Source organism: Siphateles boraxobius, unplaced genomic scaffold (genome assembly GCF_051911475.1).
Source record: "Siphateles boraxobius isolate OS27281-9 unplaced genomic scaffold, OSU_SipBor_1 43, whole genome shotgun sequence".
NCBI classification, from domain to species: Eukaryota; Metazoa; Chordata; class Actinopteri; order Cypriniformes; family Leuciscidae; genus Siphateles; species Siphateles boraxobius.
Genome location: NW_027509064.1, coordinates 3,530,108 through 3,552,519, shown reverse-complemented (window position 1 = coordinate 3,552,519; position 22,412 = coordinate 3,530,108). Strand labels below are relative to the sequence as shown.

The following is a 22,412-nucleotide window of genomic DNA, read 5'->3' as shown; positions in this document are numbered from 1 at the left end:
TTTTGAACCAATTGTCAACTGCCGGCGCCAAGATCGCTCTTCACAAAGGACAGTGGTGTCGAACCAAGGTCAACTACGTAGGCCTACTGATTGGGTCACAGGGCATCGAACCTCAGTCCAACCGCATTCAAGCCGTCCAAAACATCAAACCACCCACCAATATCTCAGAACTGCGAAGTTTTCTAGGGGTGTGCAATTACTCACGGCAGTTCATCGAGAGCTACTCAGACATTGCAAAACCTATGACAGTCCTTCTTAAAAAAGACTGCCCATTTGTCTGGACTGAAGTTCAAGACAATGCCATGAATGAGCTGAAACATCCCCTACGCACAGCTCCATGTCTGGCTTACCCTGATCCACAAAGAGAGTTCTACTTAGAAGCTGGATTCTCCAACCACTGTCTCAGCGCTGGCCTATACCAACGCCACGATCAAGACAAAAGAGTAGTCGCGTATGCCAGTAAGACACTCCTGCCACCAGAGACTAAATTCTCAGATTTGTGAAAAAGCTCTGCTCTGCACCGTATAGACCATCCAAAGATTCTCCAACTCCATTGGATCCCAGAAGGTTATTATAGAGACCTGCCACCAGCATGTCATGTTCCTCAACAGCCAACGTATCAGCGATGGCGTGGTCACCAATTCACGCATTGCCACGTGGTTAATGGCCCTCCAGGGGCGCAATGTCGAGGCACAATATGCTCAGAATCACAAATCTGTACTAGGCAACGGCCTGGCAGCCTGCCAAAACTGCTTTGATAACACACCAGCTGCGATGGTGGATGTAGAAGAACCCCAACAGCAACAACTGACCTGTTACAGGTACTTTGAAGAGAATGCGTGCCAAGGTATGCCCACAGCCTACGTCGATGGATGTTCCTACAACCACGAGGGCACTCGCCAAGCAGGTACGGGCGTGCTATGGGTAAATGACCAGACTTGCCCACCACAAAACTTCAAGTTGGGCCCGCAGTCATCACAATATGCTGAGATAGCAGCCATTCTCATAACGCTGCAAATCGCATTGACACATAACATCAGAGAACTACTTATCTGCACAGACTCTAACTATGCCAGACTCAGTTTCACATGCCAGCTTCCAGGCTGGAAATAAAATGGCTTTAAGACTTCAAATAACAAGCCTGTCACACACCAACACCTGTTCCAGGCATGCGATGACATCACGAGAACACACAACATGATTATCTACTGGAAAAAGGTGAAAGGACACTCAAGGCAACCGGGCCTTGACAAAGACTTGAATGACCAAACTGATGCCCTAGCCAAGACTGGCGCACTACACGGAAATCTCTGGTCAACCCCAACCCACCCACCCACCCACCTTAAACGTTGCAGTGATAACCCGTAGAAAATAAACCTTTCCTGCAACAGTGCCAATTTCACAGCCTCTAACACTGGCTCCACAAATGTCTAACAACGACATAGCGGACATGCAGGCCTCTGACGCATCCATACAGACTATTCTGAACCACCTCTCAGACCCCTCCAACCACCCTATCGCACCGCCTGAACTCACAGGTAACCCGTGCCTCAGACGTCTACATGACATCAAACACATGATGCGTGTGACAACATTCTGTGGTATGCACCTAATGACATCACTTCGCCGAGGCTTGTGGTGCCATAGTGCCTAAGGGGGGTCATGCTGATGTATTCCCACGACGCACCATGTGCCGGACACCACGGTACCAGGGCCACTTATGAGACTCTGAAGCAAGTGGCATACTGGCCCCGCATGCAGAAAGATGTTGCAGAATATGTCTGAGAATGCCTGGTTTGCTGCCAGTTTCAACCAGCAAACCCAAACTACAGAGCTCCACTGCAACGCAGAGGAGACACATTTCCATGGTCAGACCTCCAAATCAACTGGGTAGGACCTCTGCCCAGGTCAACGAGGGGCAACAAGTACTTCCTCACGGTCGTGTGCCAGTTCACAAAGTGGGTAGAGTGTCTTCCAGCACCCAACGACACTGCCCAGACCACGGCATACCTCCTGATGAACCACATCTTCTCCAGGTTCGGACTGCCACTGAGAGTCAACTCAGACAGAGGTACTCACTTCACAGCTGAGATTATGCAGCAGATCTGGAAACTTCTGGGAGTTCAAGTTCAACTACACGTCAGCCATCATCTGATCTCATCTGGCCAAGTGGAACGTTCGAACCGGACCGTGGTCAGTATGCTGAAAAAGTATGTGCTGAGCTACTGACTCTCTCTCTCTCCCTTTCTCTCCCCCTCTACCCTTTTTCCTTTCACCAGGATGCTGCTGTGGTTCGCCATCCTGTGCCTTCAGTCAACCAGAGGGCAACCACAATCGGAGATCATCTCACCAGGTCCGGCATCAGGCATTGTCCTGAGGGAACAACCAGGACTCCTGATCACCAACTGCCGGACCCACACACAGAAAGTGTATGTTCGACTAGACCCCCGCAACGTTTACAGAGCACATTACCCCAGCGCAGTAGCCCAATACAGCTGGGCCGGTGCCCGATGGACAGAGGACTCCCTCACTCACACTGAGGCTGATGTCAGGCACATGCTCAACCAACTTGAGAAAATGACTGTCACACAAGTGGAGCTAAGTGGACACAACCGCCGCTCCAAACAGTTCCTTGGAGCTTTGCTCGGAGCTGCCGCTGCCGTTGGAACTCTGTTTAACATTGGTATGTCTAGTGTCAACTCAGTGAACCTAGCCACAGTGAGACGGCATGTGGCCGAAATTCGGACTGAGATCCCACAGATAAAAGAGCAACTCAAATCACAAAGTGCCTCCCTCCAGACCATCGGCAAGACTTTGAGGGGAACTGTGGTGGTTCTCAACACTCACAGCGTCCTGCTGAACCAGACCGTGAACTCCATGAAACAGCTGTTTACGGTCTTCCAGAATGACTTTGCTCAAACTCAGCTGGTCACAGCCCTGATGACGGACATGCTTCGGGAAGTGAGCTCTTCCATTGACCGCCTAGCCATGGGTAGGATTCCACCGTATCTGATACCCTTAAGCCTTGTCCAAATGGTGCTGGCTTCCGCCGTCACCACGCCAACTGACCCCACAAATACACCTCGCCTACTCTCTGGGCAGCACCATCCCACTCTACGTCGACCCCGACCAAAGGGAAGTGGGTTTTCTCCTGAACCTACCCATCATAGAGTCAAGCCGAATCTACAGACTCAAGAACATTGTCAATGTCGGGTTTTGGAAAGATAACACCCACGTCAAGATCCGCACTCCCGATGTAGTGGCCTATCACGACAGTGACCCACAGCTGTACCTGGCCCCGAACCTGCACATATGCACGTTGACTAAAGAAATTCATTATCTCTGCCCTAGCAAACCCTTCCTTAGAGACAACACTGATGGAATCTGCGGGTTGCAACCTATGGCCAGCAACACCCGGTGTCCTTCCGAAGCCAAGTCTCGCACTCAAGTCACCGAGACACGAGCAGAAATTGTAGGTGACAGCTACCCTCACCTACGACCAGCACCACACTGCCACCCGTGTCACCCTGCTCGACCAGAGCATGTGGATTCAGGTAGCAAAAGGTGCCATCCTCCACCTAGATGATTTAGCTTTGTACCATCTTCCAAGCAACGAGTACGAATCAGAACTGGAAATCCCCTCCTTTTTCAAGAACCGTAACTTCACCCTGGATCTAGAACTGAAATTGGGGATTGAAGAAGGGGGATCCCAGCTAATTGACATTGCCCCTATCGATACCGCCCTCCAAGCGCTGTCTCGACTGCCCATCCTGACTACCTCACCTATTGTCCAAGCCTGGACCGCAACTGACACCGCGCTGTGTATCTCTATGGTAGTCAGCCACATCCTGTCACTAGGCTTGGCCTTCATCCTGTACAGGAGGCTCAACGAGATGCGAACATCGACAGCCAAGCTCACGAAAGCCGTGTCTGGAGGTTTCCGACGGAACCCCCGGAAAGAGGGGATCACGCCAGAGACCGCTTTGAATCTCATCGAGCTGAGTCCTCAGCCTCAATACCCACCTGCTACAAGACCCTCATGATTCACCTGCCATCCGCCATTGTGATGACTGTCGTCCGACGATGTCTCCACAGAGACGTCATCTGACGAAAAGGGGGACTGTAGGGTATGAGCGCAGAATCATGAAGTCATTATTTCTTAACACAATAAACACATGTTCACGAAGGGTTTCTAAAGGGTTTCATATTCTAACCTATGACTCCCCAAGTCTAAATCTTCCCTTAGCGCCAGCCAGTCTGGAGGGTAGATTAGTTTGCGACACCTTTAGGCGTAATGAGTCCCCACAGAGATCCTTGCGCGATCCTGATTCATTAGCGAGCCAACATCTAAGAAGACCGTTATCTCCAACCGACAAAGACAAAGGGAAGATCTGGCGCCAAAATCTGTGAGGTGCTATTGGCCTGTGCTCCCAAAGAAGGGGCGTTAAGTTTCACTTTAAAAGATGCGACATGGCTCTTCTTCACTCTCTTCTTCGTGCTACTCTTCCTGTGTATGTCCTGCGACCTAGTCGTCTTATTTTATCTTTGGTTTTATTTTACGTTTAACTCAGTCTTTCATTTGATGCTCAGTTCTTGTCGGCAGACCGAACGCAGCATTTAATGTTTTTGATAGAAGTCCTATATCCTCTGGGTGAAAGGACTCCTCCACAGCATACCTTTAAGACTTTCGATTTTCCCGCGAGCAAAACACACTCTCGAAACACCGAAAGGACGCTTCCAGCTCACCAACTACGAGGACATCCACACCCACACACGCCTGCTTGTCCAGTGACATAAAGGTCCCTTGTTAGTATAACAGTCTTTGTTTTCCTGTCTTCTACTTATCTTTCTCATTGTTTTTGCTTTTATTATTCGATATATTCATTGTTAAATGTAGTTGTATTTTCTAGTTCATTTTTATTAAACTCATTATACTCTCGATTGTCTCTGTTTGTTGGCCACGGAACAAAGCCTCTTTAATGTATGACCTAAAGCTACGAGCTGATGCTGTTAAAGTTAACTAATTTGATTAGTAAACTGATACTAAGGATAAACCTTTTTGAGAATTGATAACGAATATCAAACAAGCAGCTCGGTGGACGAACTGACTAGTTGGGATAATAGTTACAGTTAACTCTATTAAGGTATTCTAAAAATTAATATAGCCCGCCTGCATGTGAATTATATACTTAATTACAATTCGTTGCGTTAATTAACTATATATATCTGAAGCAGGCGCGTGAGCTATATAATCCATATTTGGGTGATTTTTATGTATGATGATCTAGTTCAGACCCGTATTCAATCACTTTTGATCCTCAATTAATAATTGTTGAATACTTATTCCCCAAACCTGAGCTAAATTCCTTACACCAGAATGTGAGCAAAGGTTCCAGTCTCTCAAGCAGAAATTGGAGGCAGCTCCTATGTTTGCCTATGCTGATTTTGCTAAGCCCTTTGTTCTTGACATTGATGCTAGCCATTTGGGACTAGGGGCGGTGCTTAGTCAGGAGCAAGGTCAAGTCAGGTCACCTTTATTTATATAGCGCTTTTTACAATACAAATTGTTTCAAAGCAGCTTTACAGAGATATCAGGAAAGTAAAGTTGTAATAGTATTGTTAAATTCAAAATTAAATGTTAAATGTCCCCAACAAAGCAAGCCAAAAGCCAATGGCGAATAAAGGCGAAAAAAGGCGACAGTGGCAAGGAACCAAAACTCCATCAGGTGACAGAATGGAGAAAAAAACCTTGGGAGAACCCAGGCTCAGTCAAGGGGGCCAGTCCTCCTTTGTCCAACTAACAAGCAGTGTATGATTATGATTTAGGCGGCATAACAGGTCAGAAGTCAGATTGGATCAGAACTTTCACAATATTTATCCAGTTCATCTGGTTACGGGTCGGAGTCATCACGCCGGTATGGAGATGAGTTTGTTGAGGTGTCAATGAGGCCTTCACAGTGTTGATGAAGGTGGGAGATTACGGCCAATGGCCTATGCCAGTCGAGGGCTTAGGCCTACAGAGAAGAATATGGAGAATTACAGTTCCATGAAGCTGGAGCTCCTTGGCCTTAAATGGGCGATGGCGGAAAGTTTAGGGATTATCTCCTGGGTCATCAGTGTACTGTCTATACCGATAACAACCCACTGAGCTACCTGAATTCAGCCAAGCTGGGTGCAACTGAGCAGCTTTGGGTGTCTCAGTTGGCAATTTTTGATTTTGAAGTCAAGTATCGCCCTGGTCGGGTTAATGGTAATGCCGACTTATTGTCAAGGCAGTATTCCTCTTGCATTCCGACACAATCCTTTGGTACACCAATGCCCAAGACACTCTGCACAGTTGACATCCGCCAGGAGGTTGAAGGTGAGTTGGTAGGTGCAGAGCAGCATACTATTGTCGCTTTCCCATCCCGTTCTAAGGAAGAACTCCAGCAGATGCAGTTGGATGATCCAACATTGAGAGGATTTCTTGCATTTTCTTCTAGAAATAAGTACCCATCTAAGGTGGAGCGACAGTCAATGTCTAAGTCTGGGCTTGAGCTCTTGCGACAATGGGGTCGATTTGTTTAAGGAGGGATTGCTGTACCGCCACCTCCAACTTCCTGATGGTGGGGAGGAGTTGGATCAATTGGTACTACCAAAGGTTTTATGGAAGGAGGTATTTACGCAGTTACACAATGGGCATGGCCATCAAGTCAGGGAACGGACCTATGAGTTAATTCGTAGGAGATGCTATTGGCCAAGCATGAGTGCGTATGTTCAAGAGCATTGTCAGAACTCCCGGCAGTGTACTATTTCAAAGTCCAGTTATCCAGTAGCTCTTGCTCCTATGGGCCACTTGTTGGCATCAAGGCCCAACCAAATATTGGCCGTTGACTTCACGTTCTTAGAACCATCTAGTGATGGATGGGAAAATGTCCTAATTATGACAGATGTATTCTCCAAATACACCTTGGTGGTGCCAACTAGGGACCAGAGGGCAACTACTGTAGCCAATGTTCTGGTCCAGGAATGGTTTTGCCAGCCAAACTCCACTCCGATCAGGGTTGGAACTTTGAGAGTGCAGTGATTGCCCAATTGTGCCATCTTTATGAGATTCAGAAAACTCACACGACCCCGTATCATCCTCAGGGTAACGGACAGTGTGAAAGGTTCAATCGAACACTGCACAATCTTCTTCGTTCCCTTCCACCCGAACAGAAACGTTCCTGGACTCGGCACTTGGAACACGTGGTCTTTACGTATAACACCACTTGCCATCATACCACCGGTGAGTCTTCTCATTTTTTGATGTTCGGACAGACTCCACTGTTGCCGGTGGATTTTATGCTGGCAGGAGTGGAGGATCCAGTTGGGGGTAGTGTGGAAGATTGGGTGGCTAGGGATCAGGAGGGGCTAAGAGTAAACTATGGAAGGGTAAAAGCCCATCTTGAAGCAGCTGCAGAACATAGGAAGAACTTGTATGATCAGACAGTAAGGGGTCAACCACTAATTGAGGGCCAGTTCGTACTTTTGCGTGAGTGTGGAGTTTGAGGCCGGAATAAGATTCAGAATAATTGGTCAGCTGCCCTGTATAAAATAGGCTCATAGATGGGAGGGAATTATAAACTTAGAATATGGTTGTTCGTGGGAATTTAACTTAATTCACATGTTTGATTAAAGGAGTAGTTCACTTTTTAAAAAACTTGTGCTGATAATTTACTCACCCCCATGTCATCCAAGATGTCCATGTCTTTCTTTCTTCAGTCGAAAATAAATTAAAGTTTTTGATGAAAACATTCTAGGATTTTTCTCCATATAATAGACTTAATTGGGTACCAAACGGTCCAAGGTCCAAATGACATTTTAAGTGCAGCTTCAAATGGCTTTAAACGACACCAGACGATGCATAAGGGTCTTATCTTGCGAAATGATCGGTCATTTCAAAAGTAAATAAAAAAGTTTAAGTTTTATAAGCACAAATCCTTGCCTTGCTCTGTTCTGTGATGCACGTTCGTGACTCTCCTGTTCGAACTCGTTCATCAAAATGAACAAATATTTTTTAGAGTCATTTCGTTCGTTGATGAAATGTTTTCATCAAAAACCTTAATTTCTTTTCGACTGAAGAAAGAAAGACATGGACATGTTGGATGACATGGGGGTGAGTAAATTATCAGCAAAAGTTTTTTAAAAGGTGAACTACTCCTTTAATGTGCTTGTTTGGTGTAATTTTAGATTAGTCGGGTGCGTCCAGGCAATGTTAGTGAGTATGTGAGTGTCATACACGTGAAAGGTAATTTTATTTTTCCCTTACCCTGTTTGTGTGATAAATGTGAGAGGAGTGGGGAGGGAGAAGAAAGCAAATGAAAATGTTTATTTGTTTTGCAGAAGTTGCCAGCTGCTGCTTTGCTGCGGCTTAAATTGCGTTTCCAGTTTGGGACGCAGGATTTTGCCATGAACGCTCGGGATTACATTGAACGTCTTCGCTATTGCCTGTACAACGCTCACGTTGGATGCGCTAAACCCGTGGCCTTTGATTCTGGAGCCACCTTGTGTTCTATCACTTTGCTAGTGTAATTTCATTGATTTGTGTCTATTCGTTGTTTGTGAATTTTGTTTAAGTGTGTGTGTGTGTAATGGAGTTGAATTGAAATTGTTTTTTTTTTTGTTTTTTTTATTTTATTATTATTATTATTAGGGTTTGTTTATTAACCTATTTAGTTTGTTTATTTTGGGTTGGTTGTATCATTTCTTTTTCTTGATTTCCATTACACGAGAGTAGATGTTAAAACTTCATGCTGATTTGTACTCTGCTTTCGCCAAGATAATCACCAACTAAGACGCAGCTTTACAGTAACCTATGCTTCTCCATCCATTTACGCTTCTTTCCATCTAGTGACGTGAATCTTCTGTCTGGTGTTAATACAGTGTATTGCGCGTCAGCACACACAACGGCTGCAACCACAGTGCGGTCCCCCATAACAACCCTCTGGATTGAGCGGAGTAGGGAACATCTCTAGGGTCTTCAAGTGGGCACCTTCCGTCCTCAGTGTTTCGTCGACTAGCCCACGACACCTCAAGAGGGCTCGACAGTGACTCTGGCGTCCCAGAGTCACCCCCCTCCGTCCCCCACTCAACTCAGCCCAGCTTACTGACCTCTACTTCCCTCTTGCTGCTGAGACCTAACCACAATCTCACAATCTCTCCGCAACCCAACCATACGCGACAACCCGTTTGACTAAGGCTGTCGAGCCCCACTGGTGCGTTAATATGCAGTTTCAGTGGCAATGGTTCCGTATGGCATACCACCTACCACAAAACACAATATCTGCCCAACCACCCGTCATTCACGCAATATACACAGGAACGTAATGACTGTAAATACTATACAACCTATACAAATAAACCAACAGTTGCTGCTGAGACCTAACCACAATCTCACCGCAACCCAACCATACGCGCCAACCCGTTTGACTAAGGCTGTCGAGCCCCACTGGTGCGTTAATATTGCATTACATTGATACTACTCAATTATGGAGCCGATTAATTGTGGTTTATCTTTTGTTCTTTTTTTTTTACTTTGGTTTATTTGGTTGGTTGAGGGGGTTTAAATAATTATTGTATCATTGGGTTTTGTTGGTTTGAAGTGTCTTGATTTGTATTTATTTTGCTTTATTATTTGAGCGGTGAAATGTTTTATGCAATGACATGATACCAAAGAAAGAAACCAACTTGTCTAGTTTATTCTTTTTTTTGGGTGAATCGTTCTTTTGTTAGTATATTGCTCTGGTCTGTGTTTGGCCAGTGTATGCGTGGCCGGCCCATGTGAATCGACTAAACGAAGCCCAGTGGGCTGATTCATTCACACTGATTAAAGTGTTTTTTTTTATTATTGATGCTGAGCTCAAGGTGTTTTAGTAACTAATTGATAAATACAATTGTAGTCTGTGTTTTTGTCTCTGCTCGTCCTTTTCATTTAGTTGAAAGTCTGATTGGGGAGGCTTGAAAAGTTGGGGTCTTGATATACTCTTATCCTTCCAGACACCCTCACTACTGTAAATGCTTTATATCTCACTGAGCAGTGAGTAGGCTTGTGTTGATAGCTACAGATGAATATAGAAAAGAAGTGGAGAATGCAAGAGCCTATATTGCACTGCCAATTGTTCAGGACAATTGCTCTGGGAATAGGCATGAGATGTTTTTTCTCTACAGCTCTCCTCGGACTAAATGTTTTTTTATAGACATTTACATAGCTGCCAATTACCTGGGAAAATGAAGATCCAATCACAAGGATTGAGGATGACATTTATTTAAATTAATATTTTTTCCCTTTTCTTTCTGAAGCACATTTCAGAGTAATATTTTGTTCTTGGGCTAAAGGAATAACTTAATTCAATCTTGATACTGCACTTGTGTGGCCAATAACTTGAAAATGTCAATTAACACACACACACACACACACACACACACACACACACACACACACACACAAACACACACACACACACACACACACACACACACACACACACACACACACTAAATAAAAAACTCGGCTATTACATTCTCAAATATTATGTATGAATAAAATACTTCACTGGGGGTCTTAATCTCCAGTGATTTGAGGTTAAGATTCATGTCAACCAGACGTACGACTGGGAGAAATAAATGTAGCTGTTCCTCTCCTTTGAGAAATCACATCACTCCTGCATTCCACAAAAACACCCCCACTCACAACCTGTGGTCTGTAATGCAATTTACTGATCGGCAAGATATGAGATCTACACCTGCATAACTATTATATAACACCAGCTGTGTTCATATTAACACCTAGGCTGTTATGTTATGCCTCATTGATATGAGCACAAGATGAAAAATCTCTTTACTGTTTTTTGAGTCACATATATATTATTGCAGTTATATATATATATAGAGGAACATAAATTGCATACAAAAAAAAAATAGAAAAAATATATCTACACAGGTGGTGCTTTTCAGGAGCGCTGTCTTCATTGACAGGAACTTAAGCTCCACTGATTGCAAAGGCTCAAAGGGAGCACTCTGCAGGGCAGTTAGAATCACTGAGAGGTCCCAAGAGGGAACCAGAGGAGGGCGAGGAGGATTCAGTCTCCTCGCTCCTCTCAGGAACCTGACGATCAGGTCGTGCTTCCCCACAGACTTACCTTCGATTGGATAGTGGTGTGCGGCAATAGCGGCAACATAGACTTTCAGGTTGGAGGGAGACAGCCTTCGCTCCAACCCTTCTTGAAGGAAGGAAAGCACGATACAGATCGAACATCTCCGGGGGTCTTCTCAGTCAGTAGAGCACCAGTTGACGAAGAGGTTCCACTTCTACACATAGACGTATCTAGTGGTCGACGCTCTAGCGGAAGTGATGGTAGCCACCACCGCTGGTGGTAGGGTACTCAAACCTGCCTCGTCCCGTCCAGGAGCCACACGTGGAGGTTCCAAAGATCGGGACGAGGGTGCCATAGGGTGCCCCATCCCTGAGAAAGGAGGTCCTTCCTCAGGGGAATCGGCCAAGGAGGTGCTGTCGCGAGGAGTACAAGTTCGGAGAACCAGGTCCGAGTGGGCCAGTACGGCGCGACCAAAATGACCTGCTCCTCGTCCTCCCTGACCTTGCGCAGGGTCTGCGCAAGAAGGCTCACTGGGGGAAAAGCATATTTGACGCCCCGCGGCCAGCTGTGCACCAGTGCATCTGTGCCGAGCAGGTCAGGGAATAATAAAGGGCGCAATGGGTCGAGTCGTGAGAGGCAAACAGATCTATCTGTGCGTCCCCGAATTGGTCCCAAATCAGCTGAACCGCCTGGGGATGGAGTCGCCAATCTCGCAGGAGGGGCTGAAGCCGTGAGAGCTCGTCGGCTGCACAGTTCAGGGCTCCGGGGATATAAATGGCATGAAGCGACCTCAGATGCTTCTGACTCCATATGAGGAGGTGACGGGTGAGAGACACACGGCGAGAGCGTAGACCACCTTGACGGTTGATGTACGCTACAGTGGCGGTATTGTCTGATCGGACTAGTACGTGTTGATTCTTGAGCACGGCCCGGAAGCGGCGCAGAGCAAGACGTACAGCCAGCAACTCGAGGCAATTGACGTGCAATAGGCGCTGGGGTCCTGTCCAGGAGCCCGCGGCAGCAAGTCCACTGCACATGGCACCCCAGCCCGTGGTGGAGGCATCTGTCGTTACAACAACATGCCGGGAAGCTCGTTCCAGGGGCACTCCGGCCCGTAGAAAACTGAGGTTCAACCACGGGGTGAAGGTCTGACGGCAGGTCAGAGTGAATGGTACTTGGAGGGTGCCGTGTTGCCATGCCCTCCTCGGGACTCGGTCACGAAGCCAAAGCTGAATCTTGGGCGAAATCCTCAACCGCACACCCGAATAGGCCGGCCTGGGACATGGGGGTGTCGAGCAGCCGGGACCGCTCAGCATCCCGCATGTCAGCCAGGTTCAGCCACAGATGTCTCTCCTGGACCACGGCTGTGGACATCACCAGACTCAGGGAGTGCGCGGTCACCTTCGTCGCCCGGAGAGCAAGGTCGGTGGCGGCGCACAGCTCATCGAAGAGCCCTGGGTCTGTCCTACCCTTGTGCATGTCCCTTAGCATCTGGTCCTAGTAGACCTGCAGAGTGGCCATGGCATCCACAGAGGCAGCTGCCTGTCCCGCCGCTCTGTAGGACATCGCCACTAATGTAGACGAACCTACAGGCTTTGGATGGGTGCTTAGGCTCGCCACCAGAAGAAGCACTCTGAGGAGACAACTGCATCGCAACAGAGCGTTCAGCCGGGGGGAGCCCACTGTACCCACGGGCAGCTGCCCCATCGAGGGGTGGAAAGGCGGATGAAACCAACGAGCGGTCGCGAGAAGACATGGGAGTCTTCCAGGACTTCGAGAATTCATCATGCACGTCCGGGAAGAAAGGTATTGGGGCAGGCTGCAGATGGGAACCAGCAGCTGCACCCAAAAACCAATCGTCCTGCCGTGAGCGCTCAGGACAGGGTGGAGGGGTCCACTCTAAGCCGATGCTCGCGGCCGCCCAGGAAAGCATGGCCGTCCTCTCTGGATCAGACTGAGCCACAGCTGTATTCACACCCGAAGGTGGCAGCTGTGATGAATCGTCACTTCCAGATGAATCAGACCCACCTTGATATGCTGCGATTGCGAGCGGTGATCTAGCGTGATCAATGCCCAAACACACCAGACAGCGCTTGTGCCCATCAGAGTCAGATACAAGTTGACCGCAACCAGAAGTGAATGGCCGAGGCATCTTTAAAAAGACGTGCTGCATGCAAGCTCTTTTGTGAGAGAAAAACTTGAGTGCTGAAGCGCCCGCGGAGAAACACACTCACCGGGATATCGCCGTCACAACAACACTGGAGAGTTTTCTCATCTCTTAAGAAGCTGACAAAATCAGAGATGGCTAAAGGAGTGAAGAATAAAACTTGTCTCCGAAGCGAAAACATATCTGCATGTTGCCAGCATCCTCCAAATTCCACAGACCCATGACATTTCTTTGTCATTGGCTTGTTTTGTAATACTCAAAGTTGATAGGCTTTCTAAGCAAAACCCCATTCGGTGTGACAATGAAAGGGAACAAGGTATTTACTAGTAAACTCGGGAGTAACATACACGTTCACACAAACAATAACCGACAAGGGATAGAACAAAACAGGGAGTATAAATACCGAGGGTGAAATCAGGAAACTAACTAGACACAGGTGGAGGAAGATTAACTAATAAGGGATTAACAACAACAGGTGCAGACAAGACAAATCATAATTGTGTCATTACGCCCCCCTCGAAAAGGTGCATCCTCGTGCCATGATGACAACAAAAAATCAAACAGAAAAAGGGCGGAGGCTTCGGTGGAGGGCATGGAGCTGGGGACGGACTGGAACCTGGGGACGTTGGCCATGGACACTATGGTGGCGCAGACAGGGTGACAACCGCTGAAGGCTGATCTGGAGTGTCGAGTGAGCCCATCGGAGCTTCCTGGCAGACAGACCATGGAGGCGATGAAGCAGTGGTTGGTTGAGGTGAGGGCGACGGGCTGACAGGACGAGGTGGTGATGTGGGCCTGGAGGCCCGAGGTGTAGCTGGGGATTTGGCCTCCAAACAAGCTTGTGGCTGGGGAGCCCGAGGCGCGGAGGATGAGCCGCACAGAGTGAGCGGCGGTGGCAGAGCTACACGACACCAGTGGTGCCGACGGATCCAGGGGGCTGGTCGTGACCAGCGATGGAGACAGGAAAAGGATGACAGGCAGGGATGTGGACAGAAGACTTCCGGACGGGACCGATGAAGAAGATGATGTGAGGGTGGGGAATTGGGTGGGAATAGGATCTGCGGACCACAGGTCTATTATGTTGTAGTCCGCTCCTGGCTCTGCGATGGACTGACCTGCCTGCATCAACTCCGGGGCTGGTTCAGGAACGACCTCGGTGGGTTGGCTAGCTGTGAGGGAGAGGTCGCCATTCAAGATCATCCAGGCCAGGTAACCCAGATAGGGCCTGCTCTCCAGGCAGAGGAGAAGCTTCAGCGTGGGTGAGTCCATCAAGTTCATCTTTGTTTGGTCGGTTAATATGTAACGTTTCTGGGCTGTAGAAAGCGCACGACGAAGGATATGCAGAAAAACAAAGTTTTTAATAGTAAACTCGGGAGTAACATACACGTTCACACAAACAATAACCGACAAGGAATAGAACAGAACAGGAAGTATATATACACAGGGTGAAATCAGGAAACTAACTAGACAAGGGTGGAGGAAGATTAACTAATCAGGGATTAAAAAGAACAGGTGCAGACAAGACAGAACATAATTATGACATCTATAACTATGTTTGAGTGGTGCAATCTATTAGCATGCACTACTGACATATCTATATTATATGTGCAATATGACTCGAGCAGGAGTGCATTATGGCTCTATATCACAGATCTGCTGATATAGAGCCAAATAATATGAATGCGGGTATGATATAGCGTTTATTCGACAGTTTGACGGAACACGTATCTAAATAAATAAGGAAAAACTAAAGAGAGTCTAAAAAATCTTGTGTGGAACTACTTTCTTTAAACAGATGCCAAATGCCTCCATTTCAATTCTAAAATGTCTCTTTGGAACAAGCAATGACGACTTTGGCTGTTTCAGTGAAGTTATTAGTGTATTAGAGTATTATTGAGTAGAAGAGGATTATGAGAGAAAGAAAGACTGTCTCCAGTAAATCTAGATTAAAGGCCCGTTCACACCAAGAATGCCAACTATAAAGATAACTATCATGATAACTACATTATGGCGCTTTTCTACTGCATGGTACGGCTCAGTACGGTTCGGCTCAGCGCGGCACAGTTTGGCTCGTTTTGCTTTTCCACTGCGTGGTACGACTCGGCTCGGCATGGCTCGGTTCGCTTTTGTTCGGTTTGCTTTTCCACTGCAGTTAGTACCACTTCAAAGTGGGTGGGATTATAGACTGATCGTTATAGTTTATCCGCTTCTCGGCAACCAACGAGAGGAACGTCTGCACTTCGTCCACAGAAGTGACCACGAATCAGCCATTTCGTTTTTGGAAGTTTTTTTTCTTTCTTTTTTCTTCAAGCAGTCAAGCAAGTAGTTTTAAAACAGATGCTACAGCGGTGGCTGTTACTGGCTATTTAAATCTAGCAGGTTTGATGTATCGCAAATACAATGACGCTGGTAGTGACGATTCTCTCTATCCAATCAGTGATCTGCAGTGTTTTCACGTCACATTTTAGTATCAGTACGGTACGCTTGGAACCTCAACAGAGGTGGTACCATTTAAAGCGAGCTGAAGCGAGCCGTACTGTACCATGAAGTGGAAAAGAGCCAAAAGTGAGCCGTACGAGCCGAGCTATACCTTACCATGCAGTGGAAAAGCGCCAAAGCGTGCCGTACTTTGTTTAATGTTTTACAGAAATAATGATTTATTCTACAAATTAGTTTAGGCAATTGAGAATTTGGTTCAGAGAATGGTTTAGTGTTTTAGCAATAAAGAAAAACTGTAATCATGTTCAGGTAGTTAAAACACTGTTTGCAAATGCACTCTTTTTGCAAAACTCTAAACACATTCTCACTCACTAAAACACATTTCGCACTGGGATTCACTTATGATCAAACCGCTAAACACAGGCAGGCAAAAGTTAAACACAACTACAACTAGTTGTCTTTGTTTACACAAAACATCTCAAAATTGTTCACACTTTTTTCTAATGATGTGTCCAAACCAACTGTACATAATACAAGTCAGTTCAGAGTGCCAAAATGTACTCAAAATGTTGCACTGAATGTTGATACCAACAATGGTTGGAAACAATATAAGAGGGAGAGAAGGAAGAGTATGAGTAAAAGGAGGTGGAAGTGGAGGAAGAGGATGAGGATGAGGATGAGGATGAGAAAGAGCAAGGTGTGTAGAATGTTGTCAAGGCTGGATCTGGCTTTAGGGGTTTTCCCTTTGCCTGCAGAGATGACATTGTCTGTGATGTGGACAAAGTACTTAGGACAGACAAAACATAAAGACATGATGCTGAAGCAGAATAAAATCTCTAAGTTGGGTCACTGTATTTTCACAGAATGCAAGTGCTGAATATAAAGACATTCAATACTATACAATATTCAGTACAATACTATACTTTCAGTGTATACTGCATACAATTTATTCACCTCACTACTGTAAGTTATAATTGCTATACTTTTTTGTTACAATATACCTTTTTTCTGTAACTGCATGCTTTTGATTCTGTGTTCTCCATTATTTGATGTAGTGAATGATGTATTATGACTTGCAGAGTATGATCTGAAAGCATTGTTTGATTTTGAGCACAAATAAAATGGTTTTGAGGCAATTATTTGATTTAACCAGAAGAGTCAGAGGTTCTCTGAATAAGGTTTGGAAATTTGGTTCCCTTTCAAGGGAACTTCGAGCTGCGTCAAACGCTGCGGGAACGCCCCTGCGTTGTGCGTCATGAAGCACGTATGGAATCAGCCCAATGGAGAGATGAAACGTCATAGGCGGGTGACGTCATCGACCAGGAAACTATAAAGCACCCCAAAAACACAAGCGCATTAGCTTCTGTGCTTTCAGTCGCGCTACATGTGAATGTGTCCCTGTGTGATATTGTCTGTCTTACATACCCTGCACCACACAAACAATTTATCCCTATATATATATATATTGAGAGATTATGGCGGACGAACAGCAGTTTAGAAAGTGTGTTCCTCCCTGCTCGCGTTATTTAACGAGCGGGGATACACATGATCTTTGTGTTGTTTGTTTGGGAGTTCAGCATGCCCAGTTTGCTCTCGAGGGAGCAGACTGTGAGCATTGCGAGCGTTTGCCGTTAAGGACGCTCCGCTCCCGCCGATCGCTCTTTGAGGAGAGCGGTTCGGTGCGCGCTCCCCGCGGTTCGGGTCCCGCTTCTGCCGAGGCAGAGCGGCGGCGCTTATCGTGGGGATCGCAGATGGATCTCACAGCGGGGTTTGAGACTGGCTCTGCCTTATCTCTCCCTTCACCTGTGAGATCCAGTGCCTCAGTCCCGGGTTCGGAAGCACGCGCTGCGGTTTCTTCCGCTCGGGCTGAGGCACCAATGCTGCAGCTATCCAGTTCTGAGGAACTTGATGTTGTTAGTGTTGAGGGAGATGTGGAGGATTCGCCACCCCACACTCCTGAGAGTGATGAGCTTATGGAGGTGTTAACAAGAGCTGTTGAAAAACTTAATATTGAATGGCCAGTGACTAGACAGGAGTCTGTTTCTAAATCAAAGTTGGATGAGAGATTTTTGCCGTCACGTGTGCAGCCTCCACGCCGGTGCCTGCCGTTTTTCCATGATCTCCACACCGAGGTGTCGAAATCATGGAGAAAACCGGTGTCATATAGAGTGTTTAGTCCCCAGACTTCAACATACGCTAATATTATGGGAGCCAAGGCTCATGGTTATGGTGCTTTGCCTCGTGTGGAAGAGACGCTTGCGAGCCATCTCTCCCCCGAAGCAGCATCATCTTTTAAGGCACCGGCATTACCCACCAAGCCTTTAAGAAACACTTCGGCTTTGGTGGGTAAAGCATATTCGGCAACAGGTCAGGCTGTGTCATGTCTATGTCAATCTTGCAGGCATACCAGGCTGATCTGCTAAGGGACATGAGTGAGAGTGAGGAGGTCAGTACTGACGTAGTTCGCGAACTGCGTCAGGCTGCTGATTTATCCCTGCGTGCCACCAGAGAATCGGCCAAATTAATGGGTCGTTCTATGGCAGCTCTGGTGGCCGCAGAAAGACATTTGTGGTTAAATCAGACTAATATTAAAGAGAGAGAAAAAGCTTTTCTTTTAGATGCTCCTCTTTCTCCCATGGGGTTGTTTGGTGATGCTGTGAATTCAGTTATCGATAAATTCCAAGAAGAAAAGAAACAAACTGCAGCTTTTAAAAAGTTTCTTCCCCTTAAAGTTCATGTCCCTGGGGCTGCTGGGCGGGAGCAGCCCCGGCCGTCTTCGAGCTCATCACATAGAGCGCAGCAGAGGCAGAGTGTCGCGTCTCGTGCTCCCCCTGCTGGACAGTGGGCTCAGCCGCGACACTCTCAGCCGAAGCCTTCTCCCAGTAGAACTGATCTGAGGACAGTTATATTGGCTAAGAAGGCTTCGGCTAAGAAGAAGTCCTGACGCCAAGCCGTTCAGGATGCTGAGGGTGGTCCCCACCGAGGCGGAAAGGTGTTCACCTCTTTTTACGGTGCCCATTCCTCCTCGGTGCCCTCAGGGGCTCGTTCTGCCAACCCCGCCTTTATGCCGGGGCACAGACGATCCCAGCGAGCGCTTTCCCGAGGGACGCTCGCTCCCTCTGAGGAGGGTCTCAGAGCGGTCAGACCAGTTGTTCCCTGCCGGTGCGCCGTTACAGGGCGCTGCGTCTGCTGCTCAAGTTACACCAGAGGCCAGTCTCGAGAGGCTGGTACCCTTAGTAGAATTTCTGGCAGAGTGGAAAAGCCTTCCAAAAATATCTCATTGGGTCCTGCAGACAGTAGAAAAGGGTTATGCTATCCAGTTCAGGTGTCGTCCACCAAAATTCAGAGGGGTTCTGCACACAGTGGTGGGCCCCGAGCAGGCTCTGGTATTGGAACAAGAGGTGAAAACGCTCCTTCAAAAAGAGGCTATAGAACGGGTTCCTCCTCCCAGTTTGGAGTCAGGTTATTACAGCCGATATTTCATCGTTCCAAAGAAGGATGGGGGGTTGCGTCCAATTTTAGACCTGCGCATATTGAATCGCTCGGTAGGGAAGCTAAAATTCAAGATGCTCACTATCAAGCAGATCGTGTCTCAAATCAGGTCGGAGGACTGGTTTGTCACGATAGATCTGAAGGACGCATACTTCCATGTGTCCATCCTTCCACAACACAGGAAGTTCCTGAGGTTCGCCTTCGGGGGCGAGGCGTACCAGTACAGGGTTCTTCCGTTTGGAAATTTGGTTTTGTGTTTAAGGTTTTGAAAAAGTGAGTGATGGTTTCAAGAAATGTGTTTTAGCAGTTCAGAAAAAAAGGTGTTAGGTGTTCAGAAAAACTGTAAGTAGTAAAACTGATGACACACCAATAAGGATCTCAGGATAATATAAAAAGGGCCACGGTTGATTGTGCTTTGGACAATGAATCCTAGTGGTAAGAGACAAAGAGGAAGAGGAGGAGGAAAAGAAAAGGAAAATTAAGGGTGCTGGGTAAAATGACATTTGTTTCTGATGAAATACAAAGCAATAGTTGCAATAGTTGCAATAGTTGCAGCAAAAGTGTTCTTGTGCATGGAATGAGCATGAGGAAAGTTGGTCTACATGCTCATCTACAGGGTTTTTCCACATACAGTATAACACAGTAGCAGTACTTTAGATGGGAGAATTTTCACTATTCTATGTACAGCAAGTTCTGTAGCACATCTTGTACACCCTCAAATTCATAATTGTCAAACTGATTTGTAGCCAAGTACTTCTTACATTTCATATTTTTGTGAAGGTTTCAAGAAATGTGTCTTAGCAATTGTGAAAAACTATAACATGGGCACATTAGCATCATGAAAATTAGGCAACGGAAAAGCTTATTTGAAGATCAAGATCCATTTCTGAACTCGATAGGATGCTCCAACAATCCGTTTATTGTATTTTGATGGAAGATTTAGAATACCGTAACAAGGATGACTTTATAAGTGTGTTGTTGTTGTTAAATATACCTCTACCATTACAGGTAATTACATCACCTATGGTTTATATTTACAATGATACCAACATCATGTAATAAGAAACATCTGGTGTCACACCGGTATCGGCTGCTGTTATAGTACAAGTCTGATGTTTAAAGGGAAAACAAAACTGGAGACAGGATCGGTGGTACAGTCTTGCATATTACTAAAATGATCTAGGTAGATGATCTAGGTGTGATGGCAAAAACCACAGAAGCAATAATGCAAGTGAAGGAATATTTAATGTACAGTTTCACGGTCAGATGACAAACAACAAGACTGGTAGTGCAGGGACAAGATGGTCAGGGTCCACGTGATGAGTCTTGAAGTGAAGTGAAGTGAGAGTCCAGGTGAGGTGAGGTAATCCACGGCAGTGATAATCCCAGGGAAAACATGAACAAGACACGAGCTGACACGCCGACAGGAAAGGACAACCACACACGAAGGACTTCCAAACAACGATCTGACAATGAGAGTACAAAACAGTGAGTATAAATAGGGAATGGAATGAGCTGCAGCTGGTGAGTGGATAACGATCAGCTGAGCGCTGATCAGCTGGATCGCTGATCAGCAGAACGGAGTGGTAACGCCCACTCACACACACACACACAGATAACAACAGAAACACGAGACAAGAAGGAATCAATGAATTTATGAACCGTGACACTAGGTAGATGTTCTGGTAATCTGTTGGGGTTTTTAATTCAGTGGGACTTGATAGTGCTAAAAGCACTCAAAAGTTCAAAAAGAAAAAAATATTATAATATCATCCAGATGGTGTGCAACCAGGTCCGAGTTATTTGACAAGCAGTCTCTCAAACATCATCATGATGTGCAAAGTTAGGGCAACTGGTTTCTGGGACACCTCAGCTTTGGCATTGCAACCAAAAGTGTTCATAGCTGGAGCACTTTACATGGTATAAAAAAGTAAACGGATGATGCAGTACTCCAGAGAGCTAGATAGCACATCATCCACACAACATAGCCCACTATTCCCCAACCCTGTTCCTGGAAGTACACTGACAGTACATATTTTTGAATCCTAATCAGACACACCGGATTCAACTCATTAGCTCATTAGTAGAGACTCCAAGACCTGAAATGAACGGATCAGATAAGGAAGAAATACAAAATGTTTACTATTGGTGTTCCTTCGGGAGCAGTGTCGAAAAATACTGTTCTAGCATGTGTGGAACTTACTCAGCTCTCTTTTCTTCTAGCTGGCAATTACAGACATGATGAATAGTGGAATGGGAGTGGATGTTGCATGGTTGATATTTCCAGGTATCGAGTCACAGGAAGAAGAAGAGGTAGTGCATGGAAAACTGATCAGATATCAGAGGAACAAATCTGCTGAAGGAAAAAAAAAGAATATATATATCAGCTGAGCTCATTAGCACCCTTTCCAAGTCTACCAGTACTTAAAGTCAGGCCAGTGATGGTTCTCTTTACTCTCCACACTTCCTTAACATTATTTGTAGAAGCTTTTCCCTGTAGTGTACACTCACATCAGAGCTGTAGTTACACCTGATGGATCTTTTAATCTCGTTCATCTTAGTAGAGTTAAAATGGTCATCAAGGCCAAAGGGAATCTGGTGTTTCAAAACAGCAGGTCTTGCAGAAAAAGATTGAATATTTTGGAGAAAGGACACTTAAATACATTTTCCAAATTTCTAATCAAATTCCTCTGAAGTTCTTTTTGAACTTTATTAAAAGACTTCCACCTTTAGCCACTTTACATAAACCACATAGACAAAAAGTATAGGACAACATTAGTCAAACCATACATGTGTTCTAACAAACTGCTCTGTCGATTCTGTCTCTGCAGATACACCAAGCTAAAAACTGCCACCAACATCTACATCTTCAATTTGGCCCTGGCAGATGCACTGGCCACTAGTACACTTCCATTCCAGAGCACCAAGTATCTAATGAACACCTGGCCCTTTGGTGAGCTTCTATGTAAAGTGGTCATAGCCATTGACTACTATAACATGTTTACCAGTATCTTCACCCTCACTATGATGAGTGTGGACCGTTACATTGCCGTGTGTCACCCTGTGAGAGCACTGGAGTTTCGTACCCCGGTCAAGGCCAAAATCATCAACGTGTGCATCTGGATTCTCTCCTCTGCTGTAGGAGTGCCAATTATGATCATGGCAGTTACCAAAGTGACACACCAAGGTGAGCATGTATT

General features: G+C 46.2%; 1 protein-coding gene across 1 annotated transcript in view; it reads left to right on the top strand.

Moving 5' to 3' along the window:
- Positions 1-22,412, top strand: part of oprd1a (opioid receptor, delta 1a) — a 64,739-nt gene that overhangs the window by 38,447 nt on the left and 3,880 nt on the right. Inside the window, exon 2 of the mRNA XM_077200130.1 lies at positions 22,044-22,399. Within this exon, the coding sequence (XP_077056245.1) occupies positions 22,044-22,399 (356 nt within the window). The remainder of the gene's footprint in view (positions 1-22,043; positions 22,400-22,412) is intronic.